This window comes from Triturus cristatus, chromosome 5_1 (genome assembly GCF_964204655.1).
Source record: "Triturus cristatus chromosome 5_1, aTriCri1.1, whole genome shotgun sequence".
NCBI lineage: Eukaryota > Metazoa > Chordata > Amphibia > Caudata > Salamandridae > Triturus > Triturus cristatus.
The window spans coordinates 782,586,917-782,605,554 of NC_140587.1; the positions used below are offsets into that span (position 1 = coordinate 782,586,917).

The 18,638-nt window shown below is 48.3% G+C and overlaps 1 protein-coding gene across 2 annotated transcripts in view; it reads left to right on the plus strand.

Moving 5' to 3' along the window:
- Positions 1-18,638, plus strand: part of ROCK1 (Rho associated coiled-coil containing protein kinase 1) — a 1,783,501-nt gene that overhangs the window by 879,533 nt on the left and 885,330 nt on the right. For both annotated transcript variants that reach the window (XM_085605798.1, XM_085605799.1), the window contains exon 17: positions 8,310-8,416. In XM_085605798.1, coding sequence (XP_085461924.1) covers positions 8,310-8,416 — 107 coding nt within the window. The remainder of the gene's footprint in view (positions 1-8,309; positions 8,417-18,638) is intronic.

Sequence of the window (18,638 nt, forward strand, 5' to 3'; positions counted from 1 at the left end):
GGCCGACTCTCTAAGCAGGCTCCTTCAGGAATATCACGAGTGGGTCTTAAACAATGACGTGGTATGAGATATATTCGAAACATGGGGTACTCCGGAGGTAGATTTGTTCGTCACCACAGAAAACCGCAAATGCCAAAGCCTCTCCTCCAGGTTCTACCAACCAGGAACCCTGGGGAATGCCCTATGAATCAACTGGTCAGGCAGATTTATTTGCACCTTTTCTCCAGTTCCACCTGATCCCAACAGTTCTCATCAAGTTCTCTCAATCACAGGCCAAGATGATTCTCATAGCCCCGGAATGGCCATGTCAATGGTTTTTCACAGACCTCCTTCACCGGTCTATCCGTCCACATCTCAGGCTTCCATGCAAACCAGACTTATTAACGAAGTTCGGAGGACAGATGGTGCACCCCAACCTCTCCTCTTTGAATTTGGCAGCATGGCTCCTGAGCTAGTGCTGTATGGACACTTGAACTAACCTCAGAACTGCATGGACATTCTTAAGGAAACTAAGTGGCCATCCACACGCTCTGCTTATGCTCATAAATGGAAGAGATTCTGTATTTGGTTCTCGAGGAATGAGGACCTTACCTCTTGTCAGGAAGATGTCATCCTTCCATACTTGCTTCATTTATCACACTATGGCCTTCAATTTTCTTCCATTAAGGTTCACTTGGCAGCCCTAACTGCTTACAGGAAATACCCTTCACAAACTTCCTTTTTCAGAATTCCTGTCATTAAAGGTTTCTTGCCGAGTTTGAAGAAGGTTTTTCTTCCCATTAGAAGTCCTTCCCCTCCTTGGGAGCTTAATGTGGTTCTTTCTCGGCCAATGCAAGAGCCCTTTGAACCCATTCATAAGGCTACTCTTCAGCATCTATCTTGGAAGACAGCTTTCCTTGTGGCTATCACTTGCGCCCGCAGGGTTAGCGAAATCCAGGCACTTTGTGGTCAAGAACCATACACAGTTTTCCATACATCTAAAGTGGTTATGAGGACTCATCTGAATTTCCTCCCTAATGGAATTTCGGATTTTCCATGTGAACCAAACTATTTCCTTGCCTTCTTTTTTCCAGCATCCATCTTCTCTAGCGTAGAGATCGCTTAATTCCCTGGATGTTAAAAGGGTTTTAAAATTCTATCTGGACCAAATTAAAGATCTAAGGAGATCGTATCAGTTATTTGTAAACTATGGCTCTCTCCGTACAGGTCTAGCGACTTCCAAACAATCCATTTCCAGATGGATTATTTCCTGTGTTTTACTCTGTTACCAAAAAGCTAACAAATCCTTTACCGGTAAGCCTAAGGCTCACTCTACCAGAGGAAAAGCAGCTTTTACAGCCTTGCTTCGTAATATACCCATTTCTGAGATTTGTAAGGCTGCCACATGGAAGTCAGTCCATACATTCACAAGACACTTCTGCCAGGACTCTGATGCCAAGGCAGATGCGCAAGTAGGGCAGGCTTCCCTTCGGAACCTCTTTTCTTAAACTTGCAGTTAAATTCTCTGTCTTTTCCACCACATCTGTTTTTAAGGATGGGCTTGCTAGTCTATTGAAGTGCTTATGACTATACATGGAAATCCCCTACAAGAGAGGGAATAGTTTCTTACCTGTAACTCCAGTTTGCTTCTAGGGGTATTTCCATGATAAGTCATAAGCAACCCTCCCTCCTCCCCGGTAGAATAGACGGACATATCCATTATATAGAATAGGCATTCTGATGGATACATCTGCCTGTGGATGCCTCACCTTTTGAATTACCCCTGCCTCAGCATTCCACCAAACGTTTTTCCTAGCTCTCCCATGTCGACGAGGACGTCACAAAGACATGGCTCCACTCGCGACTCCGTCTGACATCATCAGAGCCACAAATAGACCTAGTCGGCGTGCTGGCGTCCGTTCCTTTTTTTCCGCACCGACGACGCGTAACGGTTTTCTGGGACTCTCCATTGATTTCTTGATAGTAACTTTATTTCTGCTGTTTCCTTTGGAAGTGCGATTGCGTCGAAGAAGTCAGGGTTTGAACCTTGTAGAGAATGCGAGGGTCACATGTTGATCACAGACCCTCTCGACGACTGTTTGTGGTGTTTATCTTCAGACCATGATGTCGATGTTTGTACCAGCTTTCGGGAAGATAAATCCAAAGGCCTTGAAGGAGCTTGAGGCCAAGTTGTTCATGGCGAAAGCAAGGATGGAGAAAAGAGGTCGGAACAGATCGAAGTCGAGGTCGTCGACTTCGCATGCTTCGAAGTCGAAGAAGCACAAGAAGAAGAGGAGGCATGGTTCTCAACGTCATTCTTCGAAGAGTAGGGCTTCGAGATCGCCCTCACCGGCTCCGAAACATCTCATTAGAGATGTTGTTTCTCCATCTCCTTCTCCAGCGACTCCGGCTCGTTCGCCGACGCCGAAGGGTACTCCTGGGCCGAGCTCTTCGCCGGCGCCGAGAGTTTCTTCTGTGCCTGTACCAGCGACTCCAGTTTTAGGCTTGACTTCACCGGCGCCTACACAGCCTCATGAGGATCCGGATACGGCTCCGTTCCCATCCTTTCCTGGGTCTGGTACTGGTCCATCGCAGTTCCTTAACGCAATGTATGGCGTGTTTGCCAAGGCAGCCTACCCTACCGGTGCGCCTTCAGGCCCGGTGGGTCCGCTTGCTTTTAATTTGGGCGTTCCACAGCATTATGCCCAGGCACCATTCATTCCTTTTATGCCGACGGCGCCGTCTTGGCATTTTCCAGCTCTGAGGTTCTCGACGCCGGTCTCTCAGTCTCCGGCTCCATCTGGAGGTCACTCTTCTTCTTGACTCCGGCGCCGTTGCTTGCGTCGGAAGCTGTGCCTTCGACGCCAGTGCCTTTTTCATCAGTGCCGTGTATGGCTCCGTCGGCGCCGAATCCTGTCCTGAAGATAAGGTCTAGGAGAGAGGCTCCAAGGCTTCTTGAAGAGGAATATCAGCAGGATGAGGCTGAGGAAGGCGAGATTGAGGAAGATGAATTTCAAGGCCTTCAGGAGGCAAGTGGATTGGATACATCCCCGGAATCGGAACTTTAATCTCTAAAATCATTACCTTTGCAGGATGTTACGCCTTATCATGCGGAAATTAGAAAGTACGCTGAACTTTGACTCTCCTTCCTCTGTAGTTGAGCCTCTTTTGCCATTTAATGAGGCCTTAATTGAGCCTGTTTTGGAGGTGTGGAGGAAGCCTCTTAGGACCTTCGGTGATCCATAGCAAGAAGGTACAGACCTGCTCCAAATGATCCTGCATTTCTTTCGAGTCATCCTTCGCCTGAAAGCTTGGTGGTTTAGTCTTCTTGTTCGAAACAATCGACAGGTTCTTTTCCCCCCCGACTCCTGGCGACAGGGATTCAAAAAAGCTAGAACAGTCTGCTAAGAAGGTTTTCTCCTCTTCAAGTATGGCTTTGAAATCCACTAATGCAACCTGCTTGTTGGGGATATACATCCATGCTTTGATGGACTCTGCAAAGCAGCTAATTCCAAAGTTGCTGGAAAATGATCGAGGAGCATTTCAGGAGATCTTGTCAGATACCCAGGCAGCAGCTCGTCAGGTTATGCAGTCAGGATTGGACACTGCTGACTCAGTGGCGAGAGTGATGGGCTCTGCTGTGGCTACAAAAAGGCATGCCTGGCTTAGGTCTTCAGGTTTCTCTCCTGATGTTCAGAATACGCTTCTGGATCTTCCCTTTGATTTGATGGGTCAAGGCTTTTTGGGGAAAAGGCTGATTCTGCGTTGCAAAGATTCAAGGACAGTAGGGCTACGGCTAAATCTTTAGGACTCCAATCTCAGTGTAGAGGTTTTGGTTTTAAAAGATATCGTGGCTTTGGCAGGATGTCTTCCTTTCAAGGCCGTCAGCATCCTCAGTTACATCAGCAGAATCTCCAGTACAAGTCCTTATAGAGGGAAGAACAGAGGTCGTTTGCGGGGTGCAGCCCGCCAACTCTCCTCCTCCGCCCCTGCCACTGGTGTCTCTGGAAAGCAGACCTAGATCCCCCATCTTGGATCATGCTGGTCCTGTAGGGGGTCGGGGTCCCATTTTCTACAAGATTGGAAATCTATAACGTCAGACCTTTGGGTTTTGAATCTTGTGGAAAATGGGTATGCCCTTCCCTTTCGGGAGTTTTCCCCCTCCTTACCCTCCTCGCCAGGGCAGGTGTTCGGAAGACCATTTGTTGCTTCTGCAGCAAGAGGTTCTTGTTTTATTGCAAAAAGCAGGAAAGGGGTCAGGGGTGCTACTCCCGGTATTTTCTGATCCCCAAGAAGGACAGCAGGTTAAGGCCTATTCTAGACCTCAGGGTTTTGAATTTTTACCTAAAGCAGGAGAAATTCAAGATTTTGACCCTAGCGCAGGTTCTTTTGGCGTTGCAGCAAGAAGGCCGGATGGTGTTGATCGATTTGCAGGATGCGCATTTTCACATCCCCATCCTAAAGTCTCATCGGAAGTATCTCCGCTTCACGGTAGGGTCCCAACACTTCCAGGTTGCGGTCCTCCCGTTTGGACTTGCTTCCGCACCCCGAGTCTTCACAAAGGTGATGGCGATGGTGGCAGCTCATATCAAAGTCGGGAATTCCTGTTTTCCCTTACCTGGACGGCAGGCTGCTCAAAGCAAAGTCGCCGGAGATGGTGCCTCATCATCTGCAAGTAACAGCGCGGCTGTTATATGTTTTGGGTTTCTCGATAAATGTACCCAAGTCTCACCTGGTGCCCTCACAGCGCAACCTGTTGATAGGGGCAGTACTGGATACTACAGTATGTTGAGCATTTCCTCCGCAGAGGATTTTCGGCATTCAGGAAATGATTCCTTTGTTTCACGATGGAGCAGTTGTTCCAGTCCTGAAGGTCCTACGCCTGCTCGGTCTGTTCCCTTCCTGCATTCTGTTGGTCAACCATGCACGCTGGCACATGAGGGCGCTCCAGTGGTGTCTCCGCAGGCAGTGGCATCAGCACAACGGAGATCTCAGGGAGTCAGTCAGGATCTCCAGAGAAACTGCAGCGGATCTGTCTTGGTGGAGTGTACAGGGCAACTTGTCTCAAGGGAAACCCTTTCAGGTTCCTCCACCGGTGGCCACAGTGATCATGGATGCGTCCACTCTAGGGTGGGGGCTCGTCTGGGGGATCTGGAGGTCAAAGGTCTTTGGTCTCCAGAGGAAAGTTTGCTTCACATCAACCTTCTGGAATTGCGGGCTATTCGTTTGGCACTAAAGGCCTTCCTTCTGTCCCTTCGCGGTCAGTCGGTTCAGGTCCTGACGGACAACACTACCGCGATGTGGTACATCAACAAACAGGGAGCTGTAAGGTTGTTTCGTCTCTGCAGAGAGGCTCTGCGACTCTGGTCATAGTCTCAGGGCTGTCAGATTTGTGTGTTTGCAAATCATTTGGCCGGTGTGCTGAATGTACGTGCGGACAGTCGCAGTCTGCATTACTCTGCTGATCACGAGTGGCGGCTTCATCCAGAGGTAGTTCATCTTGTCTTCAAGATGTGGGGATTTCCTCGGTTGGACCTCTTTGCCACTCACGAGCACGCGCACTGCCCGTTGTTCTGCAGTCTCCAGTTTCCGATGCAGGGATCTTGGGGGACGCATTTCAGTTGGATTGGAGTTCACAGCTCTTTTACGCGTTTCCTCCCATACCCTTGATTCCTCGGGTTCTGCGGAAGATTCGCCAAGACCGGGCCCAAGTCATATTGATCGCCCCGGATTGGCCAAGAAGGGTGTTGTACACAGATGTACTTCACCTCTCATCGCAGCCTCCGCTTCGTCTCCCTCTCAGGGCAGACCTCCTCTCGCAGTCGCTGGGGAGGGTTTTACACCCCCACCTCCAGAGCTTGCACCATCATGCCTGGAGATTGAACAGGGCAACCTGCGTTCTTTCTCTCTCCCACAGGATGTGGTGGATGTTACTTTGTCATCCAGGAGACACTCCACCAAATCTGTTTATTTCTCTAGGTGATCTAAGTTTTTGTTAAATGGTGTGGAGAGAGGTCTATTGATCCTTTGAAAGCCCGTTTGTCTAACATTCTTGAGTTTTCTTTCTTTGGCCCAGCAGGGCTCTTCTGTGTATACAGTAAAGGAATATTTGTCGGCTTTTCTATGTTTGCCGGACCAGCTGTCTTTGTTTAAGTCCCCCATTGTTTTGAGGTTCATTAAGGGCCTTACTAATAGGTTTCCTCCCACTCCTTTCATTATGCCTCAGTGGGATTTAAATCGTGTTCTTACATTTCTAATGGGTTCTTCTTTTGAGCCTCTTCATAGTTGCCCATTGAGGCTTCTTTCTTTCAAAACGGTCTTTCTGATCGCTATTACCCTCGGCTAGGAGGGTAAGTGAGCTTCAGGCTCTTAGTTCCAAACCCCCGTTTTTGACGATTCATGCAGAAAAGATGGTTCTCGGGACCGGGGCTGCTTTCCTACCCAAGGTGATTACTCCTTTTCATCTGGGGCAATCCATTACTTTACCTACCTTCTATCCTCCCCCTCACCCTTCCAAGGAGGAGGAGGAGAGACTTGATAGTTTGGATCCTAAGAGGGCTGTCAGTTTCTATTTGGACAGAACCAAGGATCTGAGGCTGGACGATCAGCTCTTTGTGGGCTACGTTGGGCGAATGAAAGGCAAGGCTGTGCACAAGCCGACTCTCTCCAGGTGGATCATCTTGTCCATCAAGATCTGCTACGCCTTGGCCAAGAAGGAACCGCCTGAACGTATCAGAGCTCATTCCACTTGAGCTAAATCTTCTTCTTCTGCTCTGTCTAGAGGTGTTCCTGTTGTTGATATCTGTAAGGCAGCAACTTGGGCCTCCCTCAATACCTTTGCGAAGCATTACTGCTTGGATTCGGAGGTTAGTAGGGACGGCCATTTTGCACGCTCTGTGCTTCAAGATTTTTTGGTATAGTTTGGTGGACACCCTCCTCCGGGAGTGGGACTGCTGTGGGATTCTTATTCGAAAGGTGAGGAATCCACAGGCACATGTATCCATCAGAAGAACAAGTTACTTACCTTCGGTACCGCTTTTTCAGGTGGATACAGTATCTGCCTGTGGATTCCTCACTGACCCACCTGCCTCCCCGTTGTCCACCTTCGTATAGCAAAGGTTTTATGAATTATTTAACATGGTTGTTTTCCTCTGTATTTTAAATGCCTTGTTTCTTTCATAGGAATTGCCTAGTTTTTTTTGCTTTTCCTATGATTCTTTATACTGTGTGTATTTATGTTTATATTGTATACTGTGTATACATCAATTATGATGTTGGTCCGCCCGTTCGCCTCGTAGGCACGGAAAAAATGGGTGGAACTGCCGTCAGCACGTCGAAGAGGTCTATTTGTGGCTCGGATGACGTCCGATGGAGTTGCAAGCGGAGCCGTGTCTTTGTGACGTCCTCGTCAACATGGCAGAGCTAGGAAAAAAGTGTCAACGGAATGCTGGCGCAGGGGTAATTCAAAAAGTGAGGAATCCACAGGCAGATACTGTATCCACCAGAAAAAGTGTTACCGAAGGTAAGTAACTTGTTCTTCACTTCTCATCGCCTTCAAAAAGAACTGAAGTAACTGCCACTGGCTGTGCATCAAGGGATACTGGTGTTCTCTGGAGTTTCTTAAAGGCACAGCGTCTATTTTAAGACATATAATGACAGCCTATGGGGCTACTCTGTGCTGTCCTTTCATCTCTATCATGAAAAAGGAGTTTTGTGAAGGGGAGTTTTCTGTGTGTTAAACACCATAATTAATTGCACAAATTATAGTATACTAGCATGAACTCCAATACCAAAGTATTCTAGCAATCTAGCCAACTTTAACTGTATCGCTATAAAATTTGTACATTTACATTGTTTTTATAAAATGCAAAATTTTAAGACCAGTTTCCGCTTTGAAGAACTCATTTCTCCTTAGCGTGATCTCCTCACTTCTCGAGATCTTTATAGACACTGTCCAGTCCTGAATGTCTAGTCTACAAACCATTGATTTTAGGTGTGTTGGTCTAATTAGATCTGTTGTAGAAAAATGACACTGCAGCACCTAGAATATGTTAGGTTATCATGCACAAGTCCTGGATTGGAGGGAGGTGCTCACCCTACTCTACCTTCCTTGGCCCAACTTGAACCCTGGTAGGTTTTGCTACAGAAATGGACAGTAAGACCTTTTGATCCAATGTTAAAGACTACATAGGCAGTAGTTCACAAAACATTTTGCTTACACGTATGTGCTCTTGTTTCTACTCTTTCTATGTAAGGGCATTGATACATCAGTTTTTGGTAAAATAGCGAATGTACTTATGATTTTTTGTTGTTTTTGTTTTTTAAATCAGCTCGAATTGCTACTTTACAAGATGAAGTGAAACATATCAAAAATAATCTTGAAAGAGTTGAAGCTGAGAGAAAGCAGACACAGGAGAACCTCAATATTTCTGAAAAGGTAGGTTTTGTAGTTAATTACAAATTATATAAATGTGTGAGTGAGCAAGAACAATTATATATTATTCATACCTCATCGGTGTTTACATTGATTTCTGGCACTCGAAATTTACCAGAAAGGGAGCAGCTCTTTAGCAACCCTTCTTTCTCATGGACACCTCTTCTTGCAATTTCCCTCACCTTATAAACTTCCTCCAGGTTTCAGACTGAATTTGAAAAACCTTTCCCCTAGTGATAGCCTTCCGTCTCCGCCACATATGCCCAATTTCAGTTGGTGCTGTGCCCTTCTAGGATGGGAAATCTAGTTGTATATATACCATCAAATGAAGCACTGGCATAAGTTTCTGATTTATGTGCTTTATGAAAGTGGGTCCATAGCTTTTTTTCAGTTTTACCAGTGAATATGAGAGAAACTTGGTCAGATTTCACCATATAACATTTCAGGGTTTTACCAGTTTCCGTGAATCTGAGAGCAGCTTGGTCATATTTCACCATATAACGTTTCAGGGTTTGCGCCCTGCTGATAGTGTCATAAGTTGTCGATTGTATTCACTTGCTTTCTGTGTCTAGAGACTGGGATCCTGTCTCAACTTCTTGGCGTAGGAATGTTGCTTGTCCGTCACCCAAAGGCAATCAGAGAGCATGGTTGACCAAGTTAAACAGCCAAAAAGGACAATTCGAAGAGGGCTCTCTATCCACCTCCAGGCAAGTATCTTGACGGGGATTATTCCCCCATGATAACATCACTCAGAAAACACAAGTAACGCCATGTGGAGAAGTCACCTTATTCCTCAAGGAAACAGGTCATCTTCCTTGGACTTTTAGGAAGTACGACTGCACCATTCCCTGATGGTGGCTTTGTCTCATCTTCAGAAATGATCCCATTTCTCAAAAGATGAAACCAATATTTGTGGCTCCATCCGCCAACCTGTCAGACTAAGGCCTTTCAATAGACCAAGCTAGATCTATACAGGACTGCCTGATATTCATCTGGGCCAGGCACCAAGGGTGGGCCTGATCTTCCAGCTTGGCAGTTCCATCAAACACACAAAAAGTGATAAGTGGATTGCTCGCAAATAGTCTGACCGCAGGCAGCCGCTGGTAGCATTCAAAACCATAATTTATTTGCCAATACACCTCCTTAGTTTAGACCCAGCCATATGCTAATCAGTCTTGATCCTGCTCCAAAATTGCCTAAGTTAAAAATAAATTAACCCAACTTCCTCTCAGACATGTGCTAACATCTGGACGAGCGGCGGTCTCCATCAGCCAGTGGACTTGCTTCTAATTCTTGAGTGAAGTGCAGCAGATGGGCGGCCAAGCTTCGGTGGCTACAGTGGTACAAAAGCGTTCAAGGCAGGATCTTGTGGGGTGCAGTTCTTGGTTGTAGCAGCACAATCTGTCTCAGGCAGTTCTTGAAATTGGTATGGTCTATTTTGGGCAGTTTCTTGATGACAGTACAATCTGCCTCAGGGACAATTCTTTGTTGTTTCACACACTCTGTCTGTACAGTTCTTGTTCACAGCAGCGACAACCATGGTCCACTATTTTTGTCTGGAAGACCTAGCACAGAAAGACATCACCCACTCCCCTCAGGGATAGCATATTGAGCTCCTCAGTCTTCCTTTTTCCCATACACCTCTGGGATCAAGCTGCTTCTGCATGGTTGACAGGCTCCTTCCCTCTCTCAGCAGGCAGGTTAGCATCTAGGTACTTAAAGTCAGAGAATCCACTTCTTCCAGCAAGGCAATACTTCAGGTGATATCCACTCATCTCTGAGAAGCTGGCTGTCAGGCAAACACCAGCTCTTGTTGCACTGCTATCTGAATACTCTGTAGAGCACTACCTTCCTTGATCAAAGAGAGTTTGGCGCTGGGACAACAGCTGGGTAAGTGGCTCTCACATTTACACGTTCAAAGCAGACTGGAGATTTGGATTCAGTCTGTACTTTCAAAACTGATTTGGGGGTGGTTCTTTTTCAAGGGCCCCCTTCAGGCTGCTCGCCAGACGCAGCCTTTGTGTAGAGTTAAACTCCATTCTGCAGGGTAGCCTCCAACTTGGAGTACACATAACCAAAGCGCAAAGAGGTGTGAGCTTTCTGTACATGATTATCGACAGTCGCATTAAACAGTGATGAGTGAAAATGCAAAAGGTGGCTTCGCCTAAAGGGGCCACTTTCACATTGAACAACAGAGTCTGCAGTCCCACCCTTCTCTCTCAGCATCTACCAAATGGCTGTGATGCACAAAGACTAATAAGCACATTCTCTCAGCAAACGTCCTAATTCAGTTTCTAAAGGAGTGTCTTCTCCCTTATCCCACTTCAGCATCTAGGTGTCTTCCCTCCAGCTAAAGAGATGTCAGCACATACACTTCTGCTGTTTGGGAGAACAACACACCTCTATCTTGTGCACAGGCCAGAGGGTTTCCAAAATGGAATTCCCAGGCCTTTCATTACTGGCTTGCTGATACACATAATGTATATTCCATACAGTCACATACACAAACATGCACAACATACACTTGGGATGTTGGCGCTCAGATCTCGCCACAACTTTGGATACATAAAACACGTTATACTACCACTCTGTATGCAAAGACATAACAGGAAAAGTTGTCCACTTTCAGTCAAATGAGTGCCCGCTTAATACTCCCCCCCCCCCCCCTCCCCCCTAGGTTACAGGAGAGGTCCAGACAGGGGTGTAACGCAGACACAGAAGGGGGCCCAACCCTTCTAGGTGGTCCGATTTATCCCAAGGCTGATGAATATTTAGCTTTAACAAAGAAGGGGGACTGATAGGGCTTGTTAACGGGGGCCAGCACACGTGCCCAGTCAATACGTTACACGAAGAGCGTGCTGTTCCCCAAAGAAAAAGTGGACAACGTGTTCTAGAGGCTGGAGGAGGGTATCCTTCTTTTCGGAACTAGAGTCCTCACACACCCAGCAAGCTAGGTGTCATGCTTTATCATATGGACTTGCTCCTCGTCGGGTTGGCGCTGCAATACCCGACGGTCACCCAGGGGCTCTTTGGCTGAGATCTTTTGTTCCTTGCCATATGGTGCAGTGGGTGTGAGTGCCCTGTAAGACAGTGTAGATGTGGAGTGGGTGAGTGATGTTAAAAAAGGTTGGATAATCCAAATAAACATTTTATTAGGGTGGTTATCCACCTTATTAAAAGAAAAGTGGAGTGGCTGCTCTCTGGCTTAATGGTCCAGTGGAGCGGAGCTCAACTCTGACAATATGGTCGACATGTTTCATGCTTTGCGGTCAATACTGATCCATTGCATTTCATCAGGACCTAAGTGCAAAACTATCTACACGTGGTGGTGGGTGGAAAGGTTCCTACCTACCACTCTTCATGGATGCGAGTACGTTGTCCCACCAATCCTAGTTGTAACCTAAAGGGGGTGACATGGAAGCAGTGTACAGTTACCAGATACCTATAACTAGCAGACAGATCATATCATCCCTGCAGCCTTACAACAGTTATCCATCTTGTGAGTGCGCAGTGGTTGTGAAATACACCCCTTATCTAAAAATACATAGTTATTCAAAAAGGGGTGACTGGGTTAAAACAACGGCTAAAAGAGAGACCGATAATGCAATTAAGAACAATCCCTAGATAGTCAGTAGTCCACAGTACAACTCACCTATCTGGAGGGTAAAACTCCATTCGGTCTTATCAGCTCCAGACACCAAAGTGGTGGTGTCCTGCAGAGTTGGAGATAAACAAAAAGTAACCCTCATTAACCATTCCAACAATGTCGTGGAACCCGGCCCGGATATGCGTCCCAACCTGGGGGAAGTAGGAGACCCAACCAAACACCCCTCCCCTCTAGCTGCGAAATCGTGAGGGCCGGTTGGCATCCGGTGAAGCAAAAATGGTCCGTGGTGACGCTGGCGGAACTACCTACCGCCCAGAGGACGAGGTAACCTGTCCTGGTCTCCCTCCCGTCCGTAAGTGCGCAAAAAGGAGTCAACCCATAACCCCGGCCATACAAGTATCTGCGCCCGGGGCCTGGGTGGTGGCAAGGTAACCTAATCACCACCAGAGTCGGTCCGTAAGCCAATGCCGTCAGTTACACGGCCGATAGAGCTGCCAAGTTACTCACCTGTCCTGGGAGGACGTGTGCCGGTAAACTACCCAACGCCGAGTCGAAAAGCCGGATAATGTAAGGGCTTCCTCCCGAGTAGCGTTTATGTATCTTCCTAGTTTCCCGCAGTACGTAGCGTACCTGGGCCGGCGTCTCGTCACGCCACATCACGTGGTACAAGGAGCATCTCAGTAGTCTGACCTGAGCCGGCACCGGGAACAAGGCAGCCATCTTAGAGTGTAGGGACTAAACGCTTATTGCGGTGAATATTGCCAATAGCCAAATACTGCCTATGTACTGACTGCTCAATATATAAGTATAGTCTAAGGCAGCCAAAATGCACCGTGTCAGGACTAGGGAACAGGGAATTGTACGTAAACAAAACCCAACCTCAATATGCAAGTATAGTTAGGGCAGCCCAAATGCTGTTGTGCACCGTGTCAGGACTACGGCGGGGGTTATTAACACAACAAAATTATAGATATAACCCAACCTCGCGTATAGTAGGCAATCGGCGCATGCACCCAGAAGCTAGTATGGTGCAGCATGCTCGCGAGTCTCGGAGGCGGGACCCATAAATCCCAGAGGAGGTATGTCAGGTAAGTGTACCTACAGACGTCTACTAGTAGTGGTCCACAACAAGGCAGCGGGGACGAGACAGGTAAGCACCCGCTGAAAGGGATATTTATGCCGGGTCGGGGGAGGCTACCTCCCAGTCAGAGCGGTCCAAGGTATGTCATCATTGGCAGTGTGTGTTGGTAGACAGGCGGTGCACCCATCTCTGTTCAATTCTGAAGAGGGCATGTTGTGTAATTCTGGGGTGTGCCTCAAGGACCACCCATTTGAGGAACTCCGCAGAGTGGTTAAGGTCTTTGCAGTGTGTGTACATTTTAGTGGTTACTCTCATACACCTCACATTGCTCTTATGCTCAGTGATGCGTACCTTAACAGGCCTCATTGTCATCCCTACATATTTTCTGTTGCAAGGACATGTGATCAGATATATACACTTAGGTGTATTGCAGTTGGTGTGCCACTTGAGCCTCCATACAAACGTGTCAGTCAGCGTGATCTCTCTGACGGAGCTAGTTTGTTCACATACTGAGCACATACCACACGGGTGGTGACCGATCACAGGTGGTAGGTCCCAAAGGGTCCTCTGGACCCCCAAGTCCTTGATCTTTGGCCTAGTGTGCACTAAGATGTCTTTCAGGTTTTGTGTACGCTTGAAAGCAAACCTGGGTCTAGGGAGGCTCAGGTCCCCTGTGTTCACTATTCCCCAGTGTTTGTTAATGACCCTCTTGATTAGTGTGGAGTGTGATGTGAAGGAAGTGACACACGTTAAGACTTCAGCCTGTTCTTTGGGAGTGGGGTGGAGTAGAGCTTCACGTGGGTTATTCATAGCACTCTTATATTTGTAGTCAGTCAAGGTACTACAGTTCCTCCTAATACGGAGGAACTGTCCAAACGGTAGATTGTTCCTGAGGGACATTGGATGGTGGCTATTATAAAGAAGAAGACTATTCCTTTCTGTAGCTTTCCTATACAGTGTCGTGCTCAATCCTTCATTGGTAAGTCTTATCCTTAAATCTAGAAAGGGAATACTAGACGTCTGAGATGGTATGCGAGAATTTGAGGAACACATTTTGTGTGTTGACCCATTGGCAGAACGCCTCACAAGTTACTAAGTCGCCCCTCCACAAAATGAGGATATCATCTATGAACCTCTTCCATAATGTCAAGTTCGCTCTGTAGGGGTTGTTCGGGTTCATGACTTCCTCCTCAAATGTTGCCATGTAAAGGCAGGCTACGCTAGGGGCGAAAGTGCTCACCATGGAAGTACCCTGTGTCTGATGGAATAGTTGTTGCTCATATTCTAAGAAATTTTCTGTGAGTGCTTGAGTAGCACACCCCATAATGGAGACCGGGGTAGGTGAATCCCATTCTTCCTTCAATAGACTGACCTCCACGGTTTCCAATGTTGCTTGTTGTGGAATGTTAGTGTATAAAACCTCCACGTCCAATGTCAATAGGAGATTAACCGCACTAAGGCTCTGTGTTGTCAGTGATGCGAAGAACGTCAGTGGTGTCCTGCACAAAGGAGGCTACAGGTTGCAATCTTTGCTCGTAAAGAGCTCCATGTAGAGTGACTTTCAGCCATTCTTTCTTCATCGCTGCTATCGACATCCAGTCATCTGACTGTGACCCAGAGGCCACAGCCCCTCCTGACCCAAGGAGGGAGGGTGCGGTTGTTAAAATATCCGCTATACCTTCCTCATCGAAGCTAAGTCCCGGGGTATCCTCTATCTCCGGTAGGAAACCAGGCTATCCACGTAATTTAAAGGAGGTGGTATAGTGGGCTAAATAAAAGGCCAGTATATGTATTGTACACTATATGGTAACCTAGTTGCTGCTGTCCCACGGGGTCGCCCGTGCAATTAATCTTTAACAAAGAGGGGGGACTAATGGGGCTTGTTAACGGGGTCCAGCACACGTGCCCAGTCAATACGTTACACGAAGAGTGGACAAGGTGTTCTAGAGGCTGGAGGAGGGGATCCTCCTTTTCAGAACTAGAGTCCTCCCACACCCAGCAAGCTAGGTGTCATGCTTCATCATATGGACTTGCTCCTCGTCGGGTCGGCGCTGCAATACCCGACGGGCACCCATAAAGGGGCTCTTTGGCGGAGATCTTTTGTTGCTTACCGTATGGTGCTGTGGGTGTGAGGGCCATAGAAGACAGTGTAGATGTGGAGTGGGTGAGTGACTATTGGCAATATTCACCGCAATAAGCGTTAAGTTCCTACACTCTAAGATGGCCGCCTTGTTCCCGGTGCCGGCTCAGCTCAGACTGAGACGCTCCTTGTACCATGTGATGTGGCGTGACGAGACGCCGGCCCAGGTACGCTACGTACAGCGGGAAACTAGTAAGATACATAAACGCTACCCGGGTGGAAACCCTTACATTATCTGGCTTTTCGACTCGGCGTTGGGTAGTTTACCGGCACACGTCCTCCTAGGACAGGTGAGTGACTTGGCAGCTCTAGCGGCCGTGTAACTGACGGCATTGGCTTTCGGACCGAGTGGGTTCTACTCTGGTGGTGATTAGGTTACCTTGCCACCACCCAGGCCCCGGGCGCAGATACTTGTGTGGCCGGGGTTATGGGTTGACTCTTTTTTGCGCACTTACGGATTGAGGGAGACCAGGACGGGCTACCCCGTCCTCTGGGCGGACCAGCGTCACCACGGACCGTTTTTGCTTCACAGGATGCCAACCAGACCTCACGACTTATGAGCTAGAGGGGAGGGGTGTTCGGTTGGGTCTCCTACTTCCCCCAGGTTGGGATGGATATCCGGGCCGGGTTCCACAACACTATTGGAATGGTTAATGAGGGTTACATTTTATCTCCAACTCTGGAGGACACCACCACTTTGATGTCTGGAGCTGATAAGACTGAATGGAGTGAGTTTTACCCTCCAGATAGGTGAGTCGTACTGTGGACCACTGACTATCTAGGGATTGTTCTTAATTGCATTATCGGGCTCTCTTTTAGCCGTTGTTTTTACCCAGTCAGATAAGGGGTGTATTTCACAACCCCTGCGCACTCACTAGATGGACAACTATTATAAGGCTGTTGGGATGATATGATCTGTCTGCTAGATATAGGTATCTGGTAACTGTACACTGCTTCCATGTCACCCCCTTTAGGTTACAACTAGGATTGGCGGGACAACGTACTCGCATCCATGAAGAGTGGTAGGTAGGAACCTTTCCACCCACCACCACGTGTAGATAGTTCTGCACTTAGGTCCTGATGAAATGCAATGGATCAGTATTGACCGCAATGCATGAAACATGTCGACCATGTTGTTAAGAGTTGAGCTCCGCTCCGCTTCACTGGACCATTAAGCCAGAGAGCAGCCACTCCACTTTTCTTTTAATAAGGTGGATAACCGCCATAATAAAAAGTTTAGTTGGATTATCCAATTGGGTGCCCGTCGGGTATTGCAGTGCCAACGAGGAGCAAGTCCATATGATGAAGCATGACACCTTGTTTGCTGGGTGTGTGAGGACTCTAGTTCTGAAAAGGAGGATCCCCTCCTCCAGCCTCTAGAACACGTTGTCCACTTTTTCTTTGGAGAACAGCACACTCTTCGTGTAACATGATGCATATTTATGACATATTGGAAACTTCGGGGCCCCTAATCGCATTCTGCGAGAGTGGCCCATCATTTTGTGTTCAGCTGTTGGGTCTAGGACATCACTCATGTAAAGGGTCAGTCCTATACCACTTTGCAAACAATAGGTTAGTGTGACGCGATGTCCAAAATGTAAATCCTGGATAAAAGATACTCTCAGGTGGGCATTAGGGGCAGGAAAATAAGACTGTACATCATGTAAGGAACGTTTCTGTTCCACACTTCTTAGACGCTATAAGAAACCCTTCGAAACCCGAATGGTTTCCAAGATCTTCCTTCTTTGCAAGCATTACATTATTGAATGTGCAAAATACCTATTGTTTCCTTGAGAGTAGATGTGATCTACAGGATAACATTGATAATCAAGCCAATAAAACATGGTCCCAGCTGAGACTTTGCTCAGGGGTAAAATTCTCTATTCCCAAACTTGAGCTCTGAAAGAGACTATTAGTTATATATTCTTTACTTTAGAATTCCTTACCTTAGAATTACCCCCGGGCGGCAGACTGGATCCAGAGAAATGTTTTCTTAGCAGTACCCCTGAGCGTCAGTAGGTGGCGTCCGTCGACTATACGGCCGTTATCGGCGGCGTGGTCGCCGGGATGACGTTGCTGTGTCTACTAGATGCCACCCCTGCGCGCTGATGTCAGTTTTCTTTTTCCGCACCAGCAAGAGCAGATCCGGAAAGAGCGTGTCCCTTAGTCACTTTTTGACTAACCCTTTTTCGACTTTTGTCTACATCTTTTTGACTCTTCAACTTCTGGTGCAGGAGGGATGTCGAGCTGTCGGCCCGGTTTCAAGCCCTGTGACAAGCTGATGTCAGTCACCGATCCCCACCTCATGTGTCTTCGGTGCCTGGAGCGCGACCACAACCCAAAGTTGTGCTCCGACTGCCAGGCCCTGAACCCGAAGTCTTTGTTGGAGCGGTCATGAAAGCTTTTGGAGGCTCGGCAGTCCGCTCCGCGCTGTTTGAGGTCCCGGTCGAGAGAAAGGTTGCGGGAACAGTCGCGGCGTCCCCACCTTTTGTCCTCGAAGTCTTTGCACTCCTCGGGTAAGTCGAAGCACAAGAAGACCACGAAGAAGCATCATCGCTCTTCGCCTTCTCGTCTGCCGACGCAAAGCGGGTCTTGGAGCATCATCGTTCTCCGGTTCCTTTGGAGCCAGCTGGATGGCTCCGCGCTTCCCTCCCTTTTCCGGAGCATTCCCTGCCCAGCTTCGTGCATTTTATGAAGAGCTGCAGAGCATCTTTGGGCAGCTTGACTCCGCGCCTTCGGGCCCCACAGACTTGGCTGGGGCTCTGGGGCTTCAATGCCAGCGGCTCTGGACTCGGTGCCACAGGGTCCCCAAGGATCCGGGCCTGGATCCGGATCGGCACTGGTCAACCTCACGGTACCTTCCCGGGCACCGATTCTAGTGACGATGCCAGTCGGTTGTGCCCCCAGTACCGTTGCTGGAGGGTACTTTTGTACTGCTGTTCCTCCCTGGCGTTCCCTACCGCCCTGAGTGGCAGCCAGAGGAGGGTGAGGAGGACTGGGAGGGGTCTATGGACCCTCTAGCAGACCAACTTGGGGAGCCGGACTGGAGAAAGGAGTTGGGTGAGGCCAGTGGTCTGGACACCTCCCCCAGACCTTGGTATGCTTTCTCCCCCTACCGTGGCTATGGAGGAGGGAGCTTCCTACGCTGTAGTGTTGCGTAGGGCAACTGAGGCCTTGGGCCTCAATCTTCCTACTGTGGATGTCCGGACTAACCACCTGACTGAGGTGCTTCAGCCGGCAGCAGGCTCTTCGGAGTCCCTGCTGCCTTTTAATGAGGCCCTCACTGACATCCTTCTGGGCACTTGGTCCAAGCCCAGCACGTGCTCTTGTGGACAGGATGATTGCCCGCCGCCACCACCCAGCCCCGGGTGACCCACCTTTCCTCTCCCAACACCCT